Here is a 23,111-nt window from a genome sequence, read left to right on the forward strand (position 1 = left end):
TGAGTGTTACCTCAAAGTCTTGAAGAGTATTATAGGCAGGTAGTTAAAATAGTGCATTGTTGCTGGGCAGAACAAGCTTCGGGGATGCCCCAGAATTATTTGACAAACTTCTTTACTTGTTTGTGGAAAATGAAACAGATGCAGGGCTTTATCCTAGACTTTGAACAGCCTTTTCTTCTTCAGCATCCTCTCTGGCAAAATCCTGGACTGCCTTAATCTCTTCCTACCTGACAGCATGAGCTGAAAGTTTGTGGATCTCAGATAAAGAGAAGTCTGGACCATCCCCATCTAGGGTGACCAGGTGTCTGGTTTTCGACTGGAACACCCAGTCGAAAAGGGACCTTGGTGACTCCGGTCAGCACCGCCGCGGCGCTAAGGCAGGCTAGTCCCTACCTGTCTTGGGGCACCGTGCTGCGCCCCGGAAGCGGGCTGCAGGTCCAGCTCCTAGGCGGGGGTGGAGGGGGCCACGGGGCTCCGCGCATTGCCCCCACCCTGAACACTGGCTGTGCACTCCCATTGGCTGGGAACTGGCCAATGGGAGTGGGGGTGGGGAGGTGGTGCCTACAGGCAAGAGCAGCTCGCACAGAGCCTCCTGCTCCGCCCCCTGCCTACTAGCCCCTTCTGGCGTGTGCGCAATGCGGTGTCAGGATAGGCAGGCAGCCTGCCTTAGCCCCCCCCCACCTGCTGTGCCACTGACCGGGAGCTATGCGAGGTAAGCTCGTGCCCCAACCCCCTACCCCAGCCCTCCCCAAACCTGGAGCCCCATCCTGCATGCCAAAGCCCTTATCTCTGGCCCCAGCCCAGAGACCGCCCCCTCTCTAACTGCAACCCCATGCCCCAGCCCCCGCAAACATGGAGCCCTGTCTTGCACCTCAAACCTCTCATCCCTGGCCCCACCCCAGAGCCCCCCCCCCAGCCTAGAGCCCTCACCCCCTCCCACACCCCAACCCCCTGCCTCAACCCACAGCCCCTTCCTGCATTCCAAATCCCTCAGCTCCACTCATTAGCCTGGAGCCCATCCTGCATCCCAAAACCCTCATCCCTGACCCCACCCCAGAGCCCATCCCCCAGCCCAGAGCCCTCACACCCCAACCCCTTCCCCAGCCCTGAGCCCCCCCAAACCCAGAGCCCCCTCCTGCATCTCAACTCCCTGCCTCAACCTGAAGCCCCCTCCCACACTCTGAATCCCTCGTCCCCATACCCCAGTCTGGAGCCCCCTCCTGCACCCCCACCTCCTCATCCCCAGCCCCACCTGAGCCTGCACCCCCAGTCAGAGCCCTCACCCCCCTCCCCCGCACCGCAACCCCCTACCCTAGCCCAGTGAAAGTGAGTGAGGGTGAGGGAGACCGAGCCACCGAGGCAGGGGGAATGTAGTGAGTGGGAAGCGGGGCCTCAGGGAAGGGGGTGAGGCCTCGGGGAAGGGGAGGGGCTAGTGTTCAGTTTTGTGTAATTAGAAAGTTGGCAACCCTATCTTCATCTAGACTCCACAAATGTGGATTTGAGTAAGTCTACCACAACAGGGTTAGCTGGAAGAAAAATGTGGTTCCCTCCGTTTGTGCTCTTCTCAAAATCTCTGCCTTGATCTTGCTCCTCCCTCATGGAGTCACGGTCTGCCTGCTGAGTATTTGTCCTAGCAGAGGGATGCATTTTGTGGGGTGGTCTCTCTCTTTTTAGTCAGGGTAAAGGTTCCATGGGCAAGCAGGGCAGAAGAGATCTGCACTAGAATGAACCAGACCTGTTCTGCAGTCAATAGAGCATTTCATGTGCCATTCTGATCCTGATGCCAGCAAACAATTTGGCATGGATATACTTAAAACATCATAATGAAGAGCAGCAGCAGCCCAGATTCTAGTCTAGTAGCTCCACAAAGAAGAGAAAATATAGTGCAGGACCCAGGCAATGCCATCAGGAATTATATAGGTTTATTAAGACATAGAAGGTCAAACTAAAGCTGTGCTAGGAGGGTCAATGAGGCAGCAGAAGTGCCTAAGTGGGAGTTAGTGGAGACATTATGCAGCACTAGAGCGGTTCCTCCTGAACTCAGGAAAACAGCCATATTATGGTTACCTCTTACGTAGGAATATTGGTTGGAAAAAGGCTCCCTTGTATGCTCTCTCCCATCCTTAATGCAACCTTCATTTGGCATATTCAAAAAAAAAAATCAACATACTTCAAAATTTCACTGACCATGTATGTGCTCATCACATGCATAATTTTTATCATATTCTCTATATATACACAAACCCACTTTTATGCATCTCTGTGTCTGATGTGTGACAAACAACTACTATGACTGCTCAACAATGAACTCACTCACACATGATGGTGATGGATCCTTAAAATTACAGTTAAGATACAATTTATTACTAAAAATAGCTCAATCACAATTGTCAAAAGACCCAAAATGATTCATCACTAAATTAAACTGACATAATAACAATCATTTTGGATCACTGGCAGTAACTGCACGACAATCATATAGTAGATATGAAAGGTGATTATTTTATTCACTCAGTCACCTAGGCCTCCTCACTGGAATATTGCTTTAAATGTATACATTACAAAATTATGTTTAATTGAATTGTCTAAAACTGTTAGTTGTCAGCCCCAATAGCTTCTAAAAACTGCACATTTGTACATATATGCTCTAGTAGTAGCAGTAATATGCTATGTTAGAAATAGTTTATCGCTGGGCGGCAAGAAGGGAATGTGTTTCAACAAAAATCGTTTTAAAGTGTGTTCTTTTGAATGTTTTGATTTTTGGTAAAGGAAATATTTTATTTTTACAATTTACTGAGCTATTGTGGTTTAGTGCTGAGGCAGTAAATGATTGATATGTGGCTTTATAAACTTGAAATATATTCTCAGAACTTATTGAGCTACAGAGTTGTAGACAGTGACTACTCAATAGTCTAACTATACCTGAAGAGGTTAAAATTTTATTTCCCTTACCTGACATATCTGCTGAGTCTCCTGTAATGGAAAAGCAGCAGAAAAATCATTAGATCAGAAATAAGGTAAGTGTTCAAGAAAATATATGCTACAAAAAGTGTAATTTCTTACCACACGCCTTGCGGTCATCTTCTTGCATTACAGCAGTACCAACACTGCTATTATAGTTAAAGTAGTTGAACAAATACTGATGTCTAAAGTGGTTTGAGTCACATTTGGAATACAAATGGCTAGCATTAATGCATTTTGTCTTCAATTGTGTGAGTTATAAAATGTACAAATGTCACTTGGATCTATGCTTGAGTCCTTCTCTACCTAGCTCTAAATTAATAACATTTTTTACATGTTTCAGGCATGCTAGCCAATTAAGTAAATAAATGCCCAGAGGGAAATAATGTTTGAGATGGTATATTAATAAAGGGCCTGATCCTGACATGTACTGAATCCCGTCTACTCCCATTTACTTCAGTAGAAGGGATGGGTGATCAGCATTACACAGAAGCACGCCCAAATTAGAGAAGCAATTAAGCATTCTGCATAACATAATGGATTTAGCATCATCATAAAACATTGCAATGAGATATTCTGATGTCAAAACTATTTCAGTGCAAGACTACAGAGTCTCCGCTACCATGCCATTACAATTTGAAAACACATTAAAGTAATATTTCTGTAAATCTTTGGAGACTGCATTATGTCAAAACTATGCTGATGCAAGTTATAACACTGTTAAAAATACCAAAAGCAAATAAGTATAAGTAAAATAACCTTAATGCCAGTGCAAAGCTTTAAAAATTGTTTTGCTTAGAAAAAAATGTTTATCTTTTTTTAAAAAAAAATTCTCCCCCCATTTAATTACTGGGATTATTTGCATGGAAACAATTTTATTTATGTGGTGTCATCTGTTCCTGCTCTTCTTTATTCCTCAATCCAGGTTATAAAACAAGGCAGAAGTTGTTCTATTATTAGCTGCTTTACAGGATGTTTATGGGACAAATGAGCATTAAAAGTGTCCTATGTTTCCTCCTGGGTGAAGAAGCACACAGGGAAACAAAATAAGCAAAGAACCATAGCTTTTGTAGTGTCACTGCATTCCTCCCATCCCATTCTGCATTCTTTGAGTAACCCTTTGAGTAAATCTAATCGCAATATTTCAATTTTGTCAAAATGATGTTTTGTTCAACCTGAAACAAGTATTTTTTTTTTTTCAAAAAAATTTGAAATTTTTTGTTTTCAGTTCAACATGAAATGTTTTTTTTTCAACTTTTCAAAATTCCCAGTGAACAGAAAAATCCATTATTTGCCCAGCCCTTCTTAGCAGTGACTTCAATACACATTTTTGTAGAGAAATAAAAATATATTCCTGTTAAATCAATCTGGCTCCTACATTTTCTAAACTCTAAGACATTCAATATGTGCTATTTGCTAAGAAACATTAAAAGATATGCAACATATGTTTGTGTTGTGAAACTGCCAGAGGATTTTATTGTGCTGCGATGTCTAGACACAATAGTGTTGATATAAGAATACTGTTGTAAGGATTTCTTTTTGTGTGTGTGATCTTACATGTCAACTTTAATGTCATTTTAATATATTTGTTTTTACTAAAATCTAGATTATCACTCGGTTCCCAAACTTGGTTTGTGGCTTGTTCAGGGTAAGCCCCTGGCGGGCCGTGAGATGTTTGTTTACCTGAGCAGTGGCCACGGTTTGCCGTTCCTGGCCAATGGGAGCTGCAGGAAGTGACTGTACCTGCGGACGCTCAGGTAAACAAAGCATCTCGCAGCCCGCCACGGGCTTAGCCTGAACAAGCCGCGAACCAAGTTTGGGAATCCCTGATCTAGAGGGAAACACTCATTACTGCTTTGGCTCTGTCTGGAAGGTTAAAACCATTTATTATGAGCACTGTAGTTGTAGATACTGTAAACCTGTATCATGGGATAATATGTAAATTCACAACTATTTTTCCATTTAAGATAAAAATGCAGACTATTGTTTAATTAAATGTTCTTCATTTGTCTCCCTTTCATTAACAGACTACTGTTGAGTTGGTTGGAAAGACTGTTTATGATGATGATGTCCCAGAACAAGTCAGGAGATTAAATGAAAGTACAGACGAATTTAAATGGGGCTCAAAATTTCCAAAATTACTTTCTGATAACTCTCCAAGCAAAATTTTGGCTTCCTAAGCCTCCCAATAATTTTTGTTTAATTGTATTAAATTACTCTCCAGAAAAAAAATAGAGGACAGGTAACTGAGTAACACTCATACAAACGGAGATAGCATAATCAAATAATCTTTGTTTTATTCATGAACTCGAATGACCCTAAAATCATGCTTATATGTTAATTTCATTTTAAAAATATACAAACATACCTACTTGGCCAGTTGCCACAAGGTTGGTAAACTTGGGGTGTTGATTTACAGTGAGGCACAGAATATCATCATTATGTTCCTGGTAAAAAGACTGAGAGCCTAAAATAAAAATACAAAAAATTAATACGTTTGTTAACACATTTATACATATATGGCAATGATTAAATTTGAAAAAATGTTATAATATTTAATAGAGAATGGCTTTATGATGACATAATATTCTATATACAGTGCTTGGAGCCATGAATCACTAAATTCTAAATCTGGATTTGATATATATTTTTCAATGATATTGGACAGGTCCCTTAACCTCTCTCCCTCAGCTTTATAATTAGGAGTATTGTGAGAATGGATCAAATTTGTCCCTGGTGTAATTGCACAGACTTCATTGCTGTTACATCCACTATTGATATGAACCATTAATACTTACTTCCCTACCCCACAGGCTTGCTGTTTGATGATTAGTTTGTATTGATAAGGTATTTTGAAGATGAAAAGCAGTAAATAATTGTAGTATGTCTCACTTTAATAAATACTTTTGAAAACATTCCATGCTTTAGATTAAAATACTTACCATAAACATAACAAAGCTTTTAAAAGTATACACCTGAGTAAATAATGCATTTGTTGAAAACAAACCATCAGTGCACCAAAAGATAAATTGCCATGGAAAATTTACTTTATAAAATGAATACACGTGCTAATATATTTTCTGTGTCCTTTGTCAAAATATATTCTTTTAAAAACAGTTCAGTCATCTTAAATGAGCTCCTGTTCAAGGAACTGTGCTCTGCAAATGCTGATATGACAGAAAGTCTCCTGTTCTGACCACAAGCCCTAAATTCTCAATGTCCCCAGATGTGCTCCCCAACCTATTGGGGAGGCACCAGTGACTATGGTCATAGTTGGTGGAGGATGAGCAAGGGAAAACCCTGGCATACATTGCTCTGAACTGCCTAGCATTGTAAGAAGTCCAAGCCTGTCCAGCGATTGACAACTTGGGCAATAGACCAATAGACATACACTGGAAGAGGATGAAAGCACAATCTTGCATGCTGAACTCCATAAGTGCATGCATACATACGGCCTAGTAACTTCAGGCATACACAGACCATAGTTGAAGGTTGAGATTGGAATGCCAGACACAGGTGACAAAATTGCTTGAAATCCTTTGTTTGGCAGAAAGATTCTTGAACTCAGAGAGTTTAGTGGGGTCCCGGTTTTCCGAGGTCGATTTTTTAAGATGGTATTACCATTGATTTTCCTTTGATCAAAATCAGGCCCAGATGATTGAAGAGATGTAGTGTGAATAGGACATGAAAGAGGACTTATTCTCTAGCCCTGTCACTCCCTAACCAATTGTCCAGGTATGGGAACACATTAATTCCTCTTTTTTTCTGAGATATACTACTACTACTATCATGTAAATACCCATGGAGTGGAGGACAGGCAAAAGGGAAGCACAGCGTATTGATAATGCTGACCTGCCACTACAAATCTCAGAAACTGCCTGTGACTTGGGAAAATTACCACATGGAAGTTAAGTGTCATGAAGATTGAGGGTGGCAAACCAGTCATTGTGATTGAAAGCCGGGAGAGCAGTCACCAGAGTAACCATGCGGAATCTCATGTATTTGTTGAGGCTGCAGAGACTGAGGATAGGTCTCATCTCTCCCTTGGACTTGGAGATCAGGAAATACTATGAGTAGAATCCCCTTCCCCAGTTCTGAAGGGGAACCTCTTTTATGATCCCCAAAACCCAGACAGTCTGCATCTGTTGAAGGAGCAGACACTCATGAGAGGGGTCTCTGGAAAGTGATGGAGTAGGAGGATGAGAAGAGGAATGGACAGGAACTAAAGGCATAACCCAGTCCCACAGTGCTCAGGACCCACTTGTCCATAGTTATTGACTCCCAAGACCTGTAGAAGTAGGCTAGCCTATCCCCAAATATAGGGGAAATGGCTTGAAGCCTGCCGACTGGAATGCTGGCTTTGGAGAGTCAAATTAGCTGCATGCCCAAAACTAATGAAAAACAGGCTGACTGGTTAAAATTGGGACTAGAAGACCTCATATAAGACTTGAGCGCCTTCCTGGAAAAGTCCTGCTGTCTAGAGAGATAATTCAACCTACAGAACCCACTTCAGACAATAATGCTGCTTAAGCTGTTGCCCTGTAAAGTGATGCCTCTTTATCGCTGGTGTTAAAATCCCCAGCAAATGCATCATAGCTCATCTTTCAAGGAATGTAACATTTTATCAGTTTTCTCTGAAAACAAAAATTGACCATAAAGGGTAGGTCCTCAATCATCTGTGGACCTCAGGAGCTATACCAGAGTTCTGGAACCATGAGGCCCTTCTCAGTGTCACAGCACATGCTATAACTCTAGAGGAAGCATCAGCCATTTCCAAAAGCTGACCATAGTGATATTTTTGCCACTAGTCACCTTTTACAATAAACTCTTAAACTCTTCCCTGGAGGATTTTGGTAACTTATCTATACATTTTGCCATTGTTTCCCACTTTAGAAAGTCATACTTTGATAAAAGGCCTGGTGATTGGCAATGAGCATTTGTAAGGATGAGACAGAATACATTTTCCCAAACAAGTCCAATCTTTTAGAGTCCTTGTCCTTTGGTGTCAACTTCTCTCTCTCCCATCTTAACCTCTCATTAACTGCTCTTATGACAAGAGTAGGAGCACCCAAAAAACAATTCACAAGCATGTGGTATCTTTTATTTGCATGTTTCATTGTGGGTGTAAGGAATCTGGGTGTTAGGATCTTTGCCGGTTCCTAGATTGCTTCATTTATGGAGAGAGTCACTCTCCCCGGAGCTGAGGATTGGAGAATATCCATCAATTTATGGGTGTTCTCCTGAGCAAGCTTGGCCTGAATATCCAAGGCTGAACGATTTAAAATCCTCAGGTACAAAGGAGGAAGAATCTGGTATCACAGAGTTGTCTGGCAACGAAGAAGAAGGAGGAAGCAGAGCCCATGGAATCTCCGTGGCACCTGTAACAATGGTTTAGGCTGAACTAGCAATTCTGGAGCAATTACTGTCTGTGGCTATAGCGACAGAGGTTCAAGAAGAGAGGCTACTGGAGGAATAGGTGACCTCATTCTGGACTTGAGCAACATCCCAGGGATTCCAAGGAGGCCACTGTGGGTAGGGTTACAGTATTGGTGTCCAGAAAGCACTGGGCCACAGACTTCTATCTCTATTAAGGGACAACCCTGGAGATGGTGGATATACTGGCCATGCATTTGCAGAGAAGAAGTGGAGCTTTTCTTATAATAAGCAAAAGATAGAAGATGCATGTTTTGTTAGGATATTGTAACGCTTCTGGTAAACAATTGACCTAAGAGTAGTGCTTCCCAAATTCAAACCACCAGGCAAATTGCCTGTATTTTCAAAACACAGATGATGATAGGGAATAATAAGCCCTTTGAAAGTCTAAGTGTACCATTTAACACTTAGGGGTAGTAGTTGGTGAACTAACATACATGGTATGGGAGGACTGAGAGGTGAGATGCTAGTTTAACAAATGAAGACATAAAAATAGTCCCAATAATGTTTTTAAAACCTCTTTCAAACATTTCTAAAACAGTTTTTCTGTAACATATTTGGAAAACATGAAGCTGTTATGTGGTTCAAAGGTTTTATTGGCATGAGTTTTGGATGATTTGCATAACTAAGTAATGTGGCCACTCAAATGCATTCACTTGCTCATGTCATATTTAACAAAAGTCAATGAAAAGCATAGCAAATGCATTTCTATACTGTCTTCACTTTATAAACGTGTGATGAATTAAAAGGTCCCACAGAAGTTTTCCCTGTACATTTTATTATATATCCATGTGTGTCTAAGGCACATTCTGTACACATTCCAAGTGGCTGTCATTTTGGATTACTTTAAGAGAAAACTACTTGCAGCAATGCTGAAATTTTAAATGTATTAAATTCAAAACTAAAATGAAACATCTTAGGTCTCATGAGCAATTATAAAAACTTGCTCCATGCTAGTTCCTGCAGCTGGAACAGAAACGTTGAGACTTTAATTTTAGTTTTGAAATTCCTCTTTGACCACAGACCTAACTCAAAATAATATATTAAAATTAAAGCGGAGGAAAACTTGAACAGAAGCAGTACACCTCATCCCTCTTGACAGAAGGGAATCTAAGATGGCAACCATAACCTGGAAGGCTCAACAGGACACTGTGATATGTGATATGTCTCACAGCATCACAATGACAAAATTGCAATGCCTCCTAAATTACAGATTCTTTAGCAGTATATTGCTGTCAGCTGAGAATGTGAAGACAATTACTTTTTGAACACACATGATGCTGGTACATGGAGGAGGAGTACTACTGAGTTAAGAAAATTTTTATTGAAATAACTGGATTCTTATACCTCCTTCCAAATATTGTCCTCACAGGGATTTATTCAGATCTCTTTTGATTACATAGCACAAATAATACAGATCACACACTCTTTGATTGCACTTTTAGTTAGATTTTCTTCCGTAAATCATTATTTTGCAATTTTTCCAGACAGCACTAACATTTTAAGTATACTAGTTATCAGATGGGTGTTACCTGTATACATGAGCAGAGAAATTTTCCTAAGTAGTTTTTCCTACCTGTTGCCACGTTATATAGAATCCCAACAGATGCAGTATGATAAATTATATCAGCACCATCATTCAGATAGTGAACATTGTTCCTGCAGTCCTTGCCTCGGTACCCAAATACCAGCTCCAATACTAGATCCTAAGAAAACAGATTTAAGTCTATTAAATACTTTAAGACTTCTTTATGAATAAAGCTTTCCTAGTGCTTTATTTTTTAAACATGTGTAATTGCCTATATTCAAAGGAAAAATGATTTTTTGCTGATGGCCAAAAACATCTGAGACTGGTCTGCTGCCTGTTACACCAGTATATCATATTTCCCCCATATCTCATGCTATATCTTTTGATGGATGTTAATGGAAACAAATTTTTCACAAAAGATAGTATACAGTCTCATCCAGCAACAAGAACGTAACTCTTGATATACAAGATGCTAGGACACTAGTATGAATAGTATTCTTCACCAGTTTAATATTCCCATAGTCTACCTGATATTCAGCTTGGAGGACTAGGGGAATTGGAATGCTGAGATGGTGCCTAAAAATTCCCAAAGCATCATGGCAAAATACTACATACTATGCCAAATATTTTTCTTGAACATTAATTAATAATCTATATTTCTAATATGGTGAGAATATTATTTAATATTTATATTACAATTGCATTCAGATGCCTAATGATGATCAGGGTCCCACTGTGCATGACGATGACACAGATGAAGACACACTCCCAAATTTAAAGCACTTACAATTTAAGCAAACAAATTACATATGAAAAGGTGAAGGGATGGGGTACAGTCAAACATAGAATGAAAAAAAAAAAACAACCTCATGTGCACTGGGGGGAGAGAAAGAGAGAGAAAATACTAATTAAGACCCCAAATCCTACAATCAGATCTAACTGCAGAATTGGGGTCTAATCCCACCTAACCCTAAAAGCATCATTAATTGGCCGATTACTTACAAACTTCAGAAGAAGTTTATTTTGAATTTGAGTTTTAAAGGCGAAGACTGTAGTGAAGAGTTCAGGTGAATTTACAGATGAGTTCAGGGAGGGTATTTCATGCATAAAGGGGAGAGAGAAATTTACTGCATTCCTCTGAATAAACTTCAGAATTAAAGGTAATTTGTTTAGCTGGTTTAGTAACCTACTGGTAATACAATGCATGGCCACATGGAAAAATCAAAGTTCTGGCCAAGTGTGATATTATACTGATACCCTACACTCACCCAAGAGGGACTCCATACCACATAGGCTGAATGTGCTGTTTCTGTAACTGATAGACTCTGGAGAAAGCTGTGGCTCAGACACATTTGTGGGGTGGGGTGACATTGGACCTTTCAGGGATCAAAAGAAAAATGAAAGATAAAAGATCCTAAAGGATCCCCTCCCAAAAAAAGAAATTTGCTGCTAAATACATACACGCTAATAACTATTTCTCTCTTTATACTAACTTTACCATATACAACCATTCACTTTATTGATAAGCAAATCAATTTTTTGGACAAAATAGTAAAAAAAATTAAGGGATTAAGGGAATGTTAAACTAGGAAAAAAAAAAGATGTCTGTGGTTTTCCTTACCTCTATTGGTCTCTTTTTTTTGCCAACGTTATTTGTCTGAAGTTTTTCAGGCTGTGGCAGTGCCCTACTAACTGGTGGTCTGAAATAGAGAACTGTGAATAAGAAAAGGCTGTCTGTGACCCATTCTGTACTAGAAGAGTATAGTCTAATCTGTTATCTGGATAGGGAAAACTGCTAAATCACTACGTTGCTTGAATTGTCAAAGAAAAAAGGCCACTGAAAAGAATAGCTGTCTCTAATTGTAGAAGTTTCACAATTTATACTGATCAACTTGCTAAGTTTTTGACAATTCTAAAAGTATCATTAGGTCAATTCAAAGTCTTATTTTCCAGTAAAAATGAACCAAACATTTTTAACTTCTAACAGCATATTTTTTTCTCCATGTTCTTCCCTTTCAATGCAATACTTATTGTTGGATGACACACAAAAGTTTAGAGGCTTGCCTGAACTATCTAAACTCATTTAAGGTTGTCCCACCCTTTCCCACAACTCCAGACAGACCCCAGTTATCTCCCCACCTCCTTTCCTACATTCCTTCAATAGACTCTAGATACCCACATCTCGTCCTACAACTGTAAAAGTCTCTGCTGATCCTTGGGCACCTCTGCCACAGTTCAAGTCAGTTCTTAATTGAATAAATAGAAATTAGAGATAGAAAAGACCTATTAACATCCAGCCCATCTCCTTGCAAATCCATGTTTGCTTTTATATCCTTACAGTATACATTCTAGTGTTCTGGTTAGTCTAGTTTTAAGTTGTCTCAAGCAATGGGCTTCCATCACTTCACTAGGAAAATAATAATTTGATCAAAATTTGTTTGTTTATCTTTTAAAATATTTGTAATATTTATTTATTGTAGACAACATACATGATTTCAGTCACAAAGGACAATTATACATATATTTAATAACTCAGGAAAAGAAATATATTTTATTGACCACATTTATGTAAGTATTGCTAGCAAATTTGCAAGAGCAACAGGAGCTCATTCTAGATAAAATGTTCAGTTGTTAAAAAAATCTTTTACACAAAACTATCAGAAAAAGTAGTATTCATTCAAAATTGGGGATTTAACAAGTCTTTGTGAAGTTTAAATTATTTAACTCAGCTGAGTTTGTAAGAGAGATAGTTATCCATCATTTGTCTTTGAAAGGAAAAGCTACAACAGATAACTCCTGGAGACAATGCCCCCAGAACATGACTGGCAGGAAACTTGTAATTTGAGTATTTTTCAGGCAGCAATCCTATCTAGGATACAGAACACAAAAGGTGCCCATTGGTTGGGGCATGGAACATACTAGTTTTTCTGCCAAGTTGTTTTTCAAGTGAAAGATAGAAAAAGATTAAGGAATGCAAATATGTATCTTCAACTCTTCTGGGAAGGTTGGTGGCTGGAAAGCTATTACAGTTTTTATTCTCAGAAACTCATATATACAGTATTTTTTCTTCCCTAAAGGCACCAGCAGCATTAGAATCTCATGCTACTGTGAGCTGATGGTGGGGACAGAGGAGGGAGAGGGACAGTTGTTGACTACACCCCCTTGGACCTAGCAATGTGGCCCCAGCGTCCTATGCCTCTCTCTATGGCCATGATATGGAGCAGGAGCCTCCCAATTTCTGAGTGCAGGGATAAAGAGAGAGGCAGGCTGGGTCAGTCTCCCCCCTCAATCACCTCTTAGACTTAGCACAAGGAGCCATCAGTCCATGAGGTTTTTGTTGGCAGTTCCTTGCTTTTCTATAAATTTTCAAAACCTTTGTCTAGTTCCCTAGTTTCAGCTATTACCTCTATACTAATAGCTCCCAAATCTACCTATCTATCCCTAACCTCCAACCATTCTTGCATCTCCTCCTGCTCTTGTACTTAATATATTCAAACTAAACTTCCCAACTTTCCTCACCCCTTTCCATATCCTCCCTTCTCTACTGGTGATGATACCCATACTTTACTTTCCCAGGCTTGGAAGATTGTTGTCAAGTTTGATTCTTCTCTCGCCTTCTCCCCCATATTTGGGTTTTTCTTTAATTCATGTTGATTCTTTCTCTGTAGTATTATTTTAAAAAATTCTATTGCTGTTGTCTTACTATTTTGTACATGGAAAGCTCTCTGATAATGAACATTTCCTCCTGATATTTGTAAAGTACCCTATATATTTACAACACTAATACAATAATATAATCACTAAACACGATAAAGCATATTACACAAGACTGCTGTATTTTTTATTTTACTATCCAATTAAACCACAAAAGTCCCTGGCAACTCATGCAATTTTTTACCCATTTTACACATGCTAGCTATGGGATATAATTCATCTTCACAAAATAACAGACATCCTTTAACGCATTTATGCTTTTTCAGGGATAAATCAATGTTTTATTGTGAGAAAAAACATCGTTTTATCACTTTTTTTCCTACACTTTTTTCATAGGTATACAATTTCCAGTTAGGCACATAAGCAATCAATATCTTGCATGGAAAATGGATGTCTCTCCAAGTTCACATTAGACTCTTCAGAACTATGCCCTTGACCAAACTTCAAACATGTGTCTCATCAATAGGATGTATAAGGGATTATATTACTTGTTTATTGGAATATTATGAAAACATATAAATCACGCAAGATATAAATATATTTAAAATATACAAAATAAATAAAACCACTGGAAATATTACATTGTAATAGATACAAATTATATTGCCACTAAATTCCTGTCAGAAAAATACAGTCATTTAGGGTGGGATTTTCAAAAGTATCTAAGATTTATAGGAACACAAATCCCACCCTTAGTTGTTTAGTCAGCTGCTTCCAAACAGCCCGGCTCCAATTATATCTACTGAAAAAAATCAGACAATCTGTACAACTATTTTAATCTAAAACTAAGATCACATGTCAATGCCCCCCCTTTTTTTTTTAAAATAAAACAGCCTTAGTTTTCAGTTGTCAATAGCTAATTACATTATTATTCTGGAAATGGCTACACTGACCTCTAGAATATTATCCATTTCAGATTTATTGGCTGTACATGTTTGAAAAACATTAGTTTATATTTAATAACTTCTAGTCCTAAAAATCTCTGAAGTGAGATAGTAAAATGTTATCCAGCTTTACTCCCAATTCTTTATTTTATGTGATCAAGAGTCCCTGAAGAAGAGAGATGATTAAAAAGTAAATTGAAAACAAGTTTGATTGCACAATACCATATTATTTCAGGGATAAGAACTGCATTCACTATGTGAATGGAAAGAACTGACATCTTAAAACCAATATGGTAAATGATACGGAGAGTACTTAATCACAATTTTACTACCTGCAGATTATTCACTGGGATTATAATTAAGGTACTGTATTTCCTTTGATATCTCCATAACCTTCTTGGCACTTATACAGATAGTATTAGTAGTATTAGTAGTAATTACGGATTACATATAAATAAATTCATTCATTTCAATATCACCATTATAAACTAAATATCATTAATCTACTTTCCTGTTTGCTTAGATAAAATGAATATGGCTGACCATTCTATCATCAGAATAAAAAGTACCTTTCTCCTTTTAAAAAGGATAAGTATGAATGATGTCAGAGTGCTGTATATTAGAAGACTACTTACCAGCAATTCTGTTAGTTGTAGTAACCCTTGTCTACCATCCTATGATGTTGGATTAAAGGACAGATGGATTATAGTGCCACCTACTGGAAGCAGGGATGCAAAGAGTTTTGAAACCCCATACCTGACTACACAGCTTTAGCCAGAAAATGCTCCCTCCAGTTAAAAAAACTTCCACAGCCATAGAAAAGGACACAGTATACAAACCAGTGACAGAGATGATAAACAAGCATCAGAGCAGAGAATGGAGGGATGTAGGGAGAGAGAACAGGAGACTTCGATAAACAGAATTACTGTTAAGTAATTTTCTGTTGTCATATGCCTGTCTTCTCCAATCCTACAACAGTGGATAGAATGACAGAGATGTAGCAAGTAATAAACCCAGGAAGTGGGGCTACCATATTGTTCTGCTAGCAGGACCCTTTGTCCAAAAGAGATTATCTGAGAAGCAGAGAGGCCTAGCCAATAGTGACATAAAAAGGAATAGAGACAAACACGTTGCCACATCATACACTTGGGAAATGACTGCTTCAGTTATCACTGACCAAGAAGTGAAGACTTATCTTGCCAAATGTCATCTGACAAACTCAGGACAAGGCTGCCAGCCTGGGCATACTCTGTGAGAATGCAGGTGTGGACCTACCTAACAAAAGTGACTTCAGATACAGCCTTGCCCTTGTTACAACTCTCAAAACAGAGTAGCAGTTGTTTTGGCTTTCTAAATTCATGAGAATGAGATTTTTTTTTTTAAATGTTCAACAAATGAAACCTCTTCTCATAGGGGCTGGGATGCAATATTGGATTTGGAGGGAGCAAGAGGAAGAACGGCTGATTTTTCTTCATAGGAAATTCCATCTTCACCTTGGGAACAAAGGAAGGATTAATCACTGCTTTGAGACCTTACTTGAGTACCAATAGAAAAAAATCCCAAAGATCCTGGAGCAAGAAAAGTAGGAAACAGGATAGCCCTCTGATGTCAGACCAGGCCAGGAAGACTTTCCAGACCTAAGAGTAAGAAAAAGAAGCACCTTTTCCACTCTCCAGACAGAGTCAGGTCAACAAAGAAACCTTCTTTTCAGAAGTAGCTCCCTTCAACTTAAATGCAGTCAGTCTAAGGTGGAAGTGGTTGCAGAGCACAGAGTTGAAGGGACCAGGTCAAGGATTACAACTGTTTCATCCTGCCTGGCTTTCCTCAGTACCTTGAGTAGCAGAGGAAGCAGCATCTCAATACACCACTTCAACTCTATGTGAGGTATCACAAAAAAGGGTGAGGGACTGGAATAAGAGAACTGAATCTGAAATGACAGATATCAAGATAAACCAGTCCAAGGTAAGGCACTCTTTACTCTGGAAAATGGCATCAAAGTCCAGGGGCGCAAGGTTCCATTTTTCCAGAAGAGTTTGTAATTAAGTCTGCTTGGAAGGCTGCTGTTATGGTTCTCCAGATATAGTGGTCTCAAGGACAGAAGAAGGGTTCTTAGAAGCATCACTTCCAAAACTAGGGGCTGTATTGCAAGCACCTCCCTAGCACTTTGCAGAAGCCACTGCTGTTTGATTGTTACAGCAGACAAAGATGTGGGAAATCAGGACTGGAAGCTACCAAATTAGGAGAGTAAGGCAGGAGGCCCAGAGTTCTGGGAGTCTTCTACTCCACCCACAGTACCCCCTAGACCAGGATCATGAGCTGATGGATTGCCCAGATGCACCATCCCAATCCAAGAGACATGTCAATGGTGCTAAAGAGGCAGGGGATGGATGGAGGAAAGAAAGGATGGATGGAGAAAATCACCAATTCAAAGAAGGATGAATCCACACAGGGATGAAAGAGTGCCATATGGGCCAAGGCCAAAGATTCAGTCACACCTACAGAACGAAGTCCACACAGGCTACAAAGCAAGCCAGTATCCCATGGATGCTCCTGACTGGGGAAGGGGAGATGCTGTGATTGGCAACAGCATACTCAGTAAGGACTGAAGCCTTTAATAGGACATGAGAGCCTTCCACAGATAGCTATGTAGGACTACATCCAGAAGAACAAATTACTGGAAAGAGGTCAGGTGGGATTTGTCCCAGGGAAGTTGGCATCCAATACCAGCAAGATTTGGAAGCTGAAGAAAGTACAAATGGCAGGGTGCTAAACACAGGAAGTGACTGTTTCTGAGGGTAAAAAGTAAAAGACTCCAATGAGCTGAAAAGATATGAACATGCAGATATGGGCTCTGAACTGCGATTAAGCAGAGATGGTCACTTGAGAAAAGTGACTAGAGAACTGACCTGGAAGTTTCCATCGAGAATCTCTGCTGTTATTTAACAGCCATAAAACAAAGAAGGACCGGCACCCTTTGTAGTTTTTATCCATAAGAAATAACCAGGAGCAGAATTCCTAGCCAAAATTCCTCTGAAGGGATAGTTCTATTACAAAAGAGATCCTGAGTTGCATTACCTTTCAGTGCCTCAGCCTCCCTCTCTCTGGATGGAAGCAAGACGTTCCTACTTCACAGTTGTGTTGTGTATTCTAACTCATTAACATTACCAAGTTCTCTAAGAACCTCAGAAAGCATAAAATATTATCATATGAACTTCCCCATGATTACAAAAGGATATGCCACAGATAAAAGCAGGCAGCTGTACAATGCTCTATACTTGTCCTACTTAATACTAAGGAGGAGAACTTAGGAACAACAAGATGTATGACAAGTGGAACCTCATTACTGAGGCACAAGTTCAAGTATTCTCCCAAGATATATATTCCACATTCTGACTGTTCCCCAGCAGCCTAGAAATGAAGGATTTTGGTGATTCTGAGCAAGAAGCTGGTTCAAATATGATCTCCCTCTCTAGGGAATTGTGTCTATTCCCTCTGTGCAGTAATAACCTTGTAGAATCAGACCTCAGGGTTATATTTCTCATGACAAGCTGCTAAGCATTGTGCAGAGGGATCATGGTGCTTCTAAAGTGGACTCAAGTTAGCAACAAGGAGGGCAGGGACAGGCAGTCTTACAGGAAGAGGTACTGTCTGTGCAGAAGGGAGCCAGTATGAGAGTATGGCTGTACAGTCTATTCTTTCTGAGGCTGGTGCAACACACAATTAGCAGAGACTGAAATGCAACAGGTAAGGGGTCCTGATGTGTGGTGCAATAAGGGAGACCACAGAAACTGAGATCAATGATGTAACAGCCAGGCCATTCAGAGCACCTGTGAAAAAAAGCGTGCATCCAAAGAAAATCAGTGAGAGAGCAGAGATGAATCCCAGCCAGCGACCGAGAGGAAGACCAAGTTTCTACAGAACCTATGAACTGCATAGGCTCCCTGGGCAAGAGCAGAAAAATGGAAGGAAAACCTGCTACTGGGAAACAAGGGAGAGGTGATAAACCCTCCCCAAAGATGGAGACACAAAGTTCTGATTTTTGCACTTACAGTTTGGTAAGAGGAGGCAGAGACTGCAGAGCTGAAGGATTAGGACGGGGGGGTGGGGGTGGTGCTCAACAAACACTTTTTATAAGCAGCCAGGATCTTGGTTTTACTGCTCAACAGAAAGACCCACATACCATAAATTGTGAAATAGTCAGTTTCACTCTCATGCTGAAAGAGCATGATCTGGGGTTTGAATTCCTGAGTGCAATGATATGAAACCCAGGGGCTGGATCTTGCAGTCACCAGCTCAATACTTACACCAGATAGAGGGAATAACCTGGAGCTTACAGCCAGCACAAATTTTTACCAAGGCTTTAACTGAAGTAGAATATGAAAGATATGAATTGGCCAGAGTGTGGCTTACCAGGGCCAGGACAGGCAGAGAAGCCTCAGGAAATGGACACTGGAGAGACTGAACTGGAGAGCTGCTGAACAGCTGGACATGCTGCTAAAAAGAACAGCTCAATGAGCAGGCAGGCCGCTAGAGAATTTGGTCTCCAGTATGGAGAACAAGCAGCCCCCCTGGCATCAGAACGAGAGAATTGTGCTGTTTGCACAGGGAACAAAGGAGATGTCAGAACCATCTGGGGCTGAGGGAGTGCCAGATGGATAGGGAAAGGCTCCAAGGAGGGCTAAGGGGGCTGAAGTTGGAGCAGCAGAAATTCCTGCAGGAACAACAGGTGAAGGAGGAAAATCCTGGGGATGGGAAGCACAGGGAGAAGGAAAGCAGTAGGAGGGTCCAACAAGGGAGGAGAGGCAGAAGAAATACCTGCCAAAGCAGGACTTACCAGAAGTGGGATTGGCTTGAAGACCTCAGGTACAAGAGTCCCTGGGCCTTGTGGAGGCAGAGAAGCTGATGATGAATTGCATAAGCTGTGGAGCAGAGCTGAAAGCTGAGGCAGAGTGCTGATACCAGTAAGGCAGGGAGGCAGAATGCTAGGCGTATGGGTGCTTCAATCAAGGGAGCCTCTTAGAAATTGAGGAGGGAAAGTCTGTGCCCTCTGTCCACCCTTGTAAAACTGATATTTACAATGTCTGGTTGAACTGCCAACCCCGGTTGAGATTGCCCTGCCCCCAGGGAGTGATCAGCCACAGATCCTGGTCCCCTGCCTTCTACCCTCCCTTGGATTTGAAGAAAAACATTCAAGTTTCTTTCCCTTCCTTGTCTCCTTTCTTCTTTTGTGTCCCTGAAAGACAGAGAAAGAGAATGAGAGGAAAAGGGCAGAAGAAAGGAGACAGCAGGAGTGCAGAGTTGAAGCCTCTATGTTTCCCAGTACAGAAGACAAAAAAAATTAAAGGGAGAAAGTTCTGGCTCAAGCTTATGTAGTTACTTGTGGGGTATCAGAACTGTTTGCCTCCTTCCAGTAGGTGGCATCATAAAATGTTGCATGTCCCTTAATCCACTGTTGTAGAATGGGAGAAGAGAGAAATGTATGACAGTTTTCAATTATAAAACAATTTGAGAAGACCATCTAGTATTTAAGTACAATATATAATTCCTTAGCCAAGCAACTGATTGGCCTATTTGAATTTGTATGCTACTATACTATAGCATAAAGTATGCAAAATAAACGACTTTTGGTCTCAAGAATGGAGTTAAACTTCATTAGTTTGTGCTTAACTGTCTGTCTTTCAAGATATCCAAACAATATAATTGTAAACCAATCTAAAAAACAAACAAAACAAAACTCTAAATGCGCTATATTTTTTTCACAGCAGTGGAAACTGAGTGCAAGATAAGAGTAAGGATATATGTACATATTTTTCATTCGAATATGTTTCAGGGTAACAATCTTGGCATTCGGAAGCAGGCATATGCCAGGCATGGTACAGAACATGGGAGTACATTTTCAAAAAAACTGTCCTAAGGATGCAAATCTAAAAAACCCCCAGTTTTTCCAGGCAGATTTTTCATTTGGTATGCAGTTGGGTCACTATTAGCACATGCAATATATAGCGGACATGCATTTGCATGGGGAATATGGTTGCATGCTCAAAAACTGTGTGTACAAAAAGTGGGAGAGGATTGGGAAGCTTTTAGGTTAATTTTCTCTTTGAACACATGTAAGGGAGTTAATACAGGAGTTAAGTCCCTGTATCAAAGGGGAATAGACCCGTTCACATAGGTAATTTGTTTTATGCATGAAAATGTAGTCAGTGTTAATAGACATCTATATTTTAGTATTCTTTGTTAAAAGACTGTAGAAATGAAATAAATCTATTTATACTATACATAGGTTTAAGAACAATTAATCTCATTTCATCCCACTTGATGTGATATCAACATCATTGATGATGGTATGTACATATAGTTCTGTACAATGTTACGATATGTCTCTCCCTAGGTTTCATTTTAAAGCTATTAACAGATCAACGTATGGTCTTTTCTGATGTGCATTTCCTTATCTATCTCCCTTCTCTACTAGTGTAAGATGCCAACAAGTCTTTTATCTTTGAGTTTAGTGGTAAACAAGGCTGAAATACCAATGGTGATATCTTTATTTCTATGTTAAAATGTAGATATTCTAATCACATTTTTCAGAGAGTAAATTGCAGCTGTAGGGACAGATGAAGAAATTCACCCTTGTGCTGAAGGATACCACATGGCATAACTACCGCCAATGTTGAAGGACATCAGTGGTGCTGGCCCTCAGAACAGGTTGAACCTCACCCAGGGAAAAATGAGCTCCAAATAGTTTATGAACTTGAAAAGATTTAAGACAATTTGTTTGTTGACATTTATTTTGGTCAGGATTTTCAAAACCAACTAAGCAATTTAAGTGTCTAATTTCCATTAAAAGTTAATAGCTCCCTTAGGTACTTTTGAAAATCTTGCTTGATGACAATAAGCAGTCAGATGGGCACTCATACTAAGCCTTGTATGCGTAGAGATAAGTGCCAATTTTGTGTGCACAAGTATAGACCTGTTAGTTATCAAGTATTTAAGATTTTTATTTTAATAATGGTTAAACAGTGGCTTCAATGCTTATAAAGGGTGCTAGATTGTCATGGCAAATTCAGTCTCTATGACCATTTTTTCCTTGATCTCTCTACTGAGACTGCCAAAAAATGATAAAGGAGTGCAAGTTACGTAGTGTTCTGTTTTTTTATAACAGATAGCTGTCCACTAAGAACTAGACTGAACTCCATTCCTACCTCCTCTTATTTCACACTAATTTAGTATTTTTAAAATGTTCACAAATTTAGTGAACATGTGGACAATTTTATTGGTAAATACATCCCTAAATATAATGTAGAATACATGGAATAGAACTATTGCTGATTTTATATATGTAATTTAAGAACTGATAAGCAGCATAATGGTATTTTGAAGGTTGGTAGGTAAAGTACAGCATCCTATGAGACTCCAAAATAACATATGGATTTTTAATGGTAATGAGAGGTGATGGTAAAATATGGACTAGACAGCTTAGCAAAATAAAAGCATTACCTGGAACCTCTTTTCAGCAGCAGATAAGAAAAAGAGAATGATTACTTATATAAGTTTGGCTCTCAGCAAAATATTTAAAGGGAAGAAAGAAAAACAACTTTTTAAAGTACTTTTTTTAAAAGAGCAGAAGAGAAATTGTGTCTATAATAAGGGGTTTATTCACCTCTCCATGGATCATACACAACCACTGATTTTTGCACAAAACTACCATTGACTTAAATTAAAGTTCTGCACAAGCAGTGGAGGGTGGATGTGATCCAATAAGAATAACTCCCAATGTAAGCAAGAAGAGGAAATGTGTGTGTACGTGGGTGTAGAGAGAAGTGAGGACCTCTGATGAATGATAAGCATTTAACAGAGTTGATAAGTACAGCATCTGAATCATTCAATCTAAAAAATGACTTGAAACTGGTAATTTCTCTAAATAAGAAGACTGATAGGATAGATTCAAGTCACTAATAAAAGCAGATGTAACACCTGTACAAATTTACACAACAAAATATATTAAATTATACTGGAATGCAATTGTCTCAGCTCACCAGATTGCAGGCATGTGGTACAGTTAATGATGACCTGTACAGCAATGTTTCCTAGCTATCCTCAGCATGCTGATTGGTTGTAGGGTTCTGTTTCATGTAGTCATTATTGAGAAAAATCATACAACCATATAAAATGCATATTCCTATATTCTGACAAGTTAACAGCCTTTATCATTAGTAATCAGAATGCTTGGGTTTGGTCTGGTTATTGTTCAATAACTGCACTGTGAATATGCACATTTTCCACTCTGGATAGCAACTATAATCTTTTTGCTCTGACTTGCTTTTGTTATAAGAATGTTCAAGCTGTTTGGCAAAGATGCTAGCTCAGTTATCACTCCTTGCAGATGAAACAGAAGTAATTTAGAATTTGCTTAAATGAGAAGGAAGCACAAAGCAAAGCAAACAGGGTTATTAACCTGCTAAAGGAAAATAAAGTTGAAAAAAATCCATTCAACTCATTTCCATTTTCCCTCTCCTCCCAACTTAATCCCCAGGTCAGCAAGGCTCTGGTTTTCAGAATATCTGTTTTTGCATTGTTTCTTTACAATGTGA

General features: G+C 39.5%; 1 protein-coding gene across 1 annotated transcript in view; it reads right to left on the reverse strand.

Annotated features, from left to right (window-relative positions):
• The window catches only part of EML5 (EMAP like 5), a 300,424-nt gene that overhangs the window by 38,919 nt on the left and 238,394 nt on the right, over positions 1 to 23,111 (reverse strand). Inside the window, exons 29-34 of the mRNA XM_054025269.1 lie at positions 22,018 to 22,026; positions 11,544 to 11,622; positions 11,191 to 11,298; positions 9,971 to 10,100; positions 5,330 to 5,428; positions 2,953 to 2,973 (exon numbers count right to left, since the gene is read on the reverse strand). Of these exons, the coding sequence (XP_053881244.1) occupies positions 2,953 to 2,973; positions 5,330 to 5,428; positions 9,971 to 10,100; positions 11,191 to 11,298; positions 11,544 to 11,622; positions 22,018 to 22,026 (446 nt within the window). The remainder of the gene's footprint in view (positions 1 to 2,952; positions 2,974 to 5,329; positions 5,429 to 9,970; positions 10,101 to 11,190; positions 11,299 to 11,543; positions 11,623 to 22,017; positions 22,027 to 23,111) is intronic.

The sequence above is a fragment of the Malaclemys terrapin genome, chromosome 4 (assembly GCF_027887155.1).
Source record: "Malaclemys terrapin pileata isolate rMalTer1 chromosome 4, rMalTer1.hap1, whole genome shotgun sequence".
Lineage (NCBI taxonomy): Eukaryota > Metazoa > Chordata > Testudines > Emydidae > Malaclemys > Malaclemys terrapin.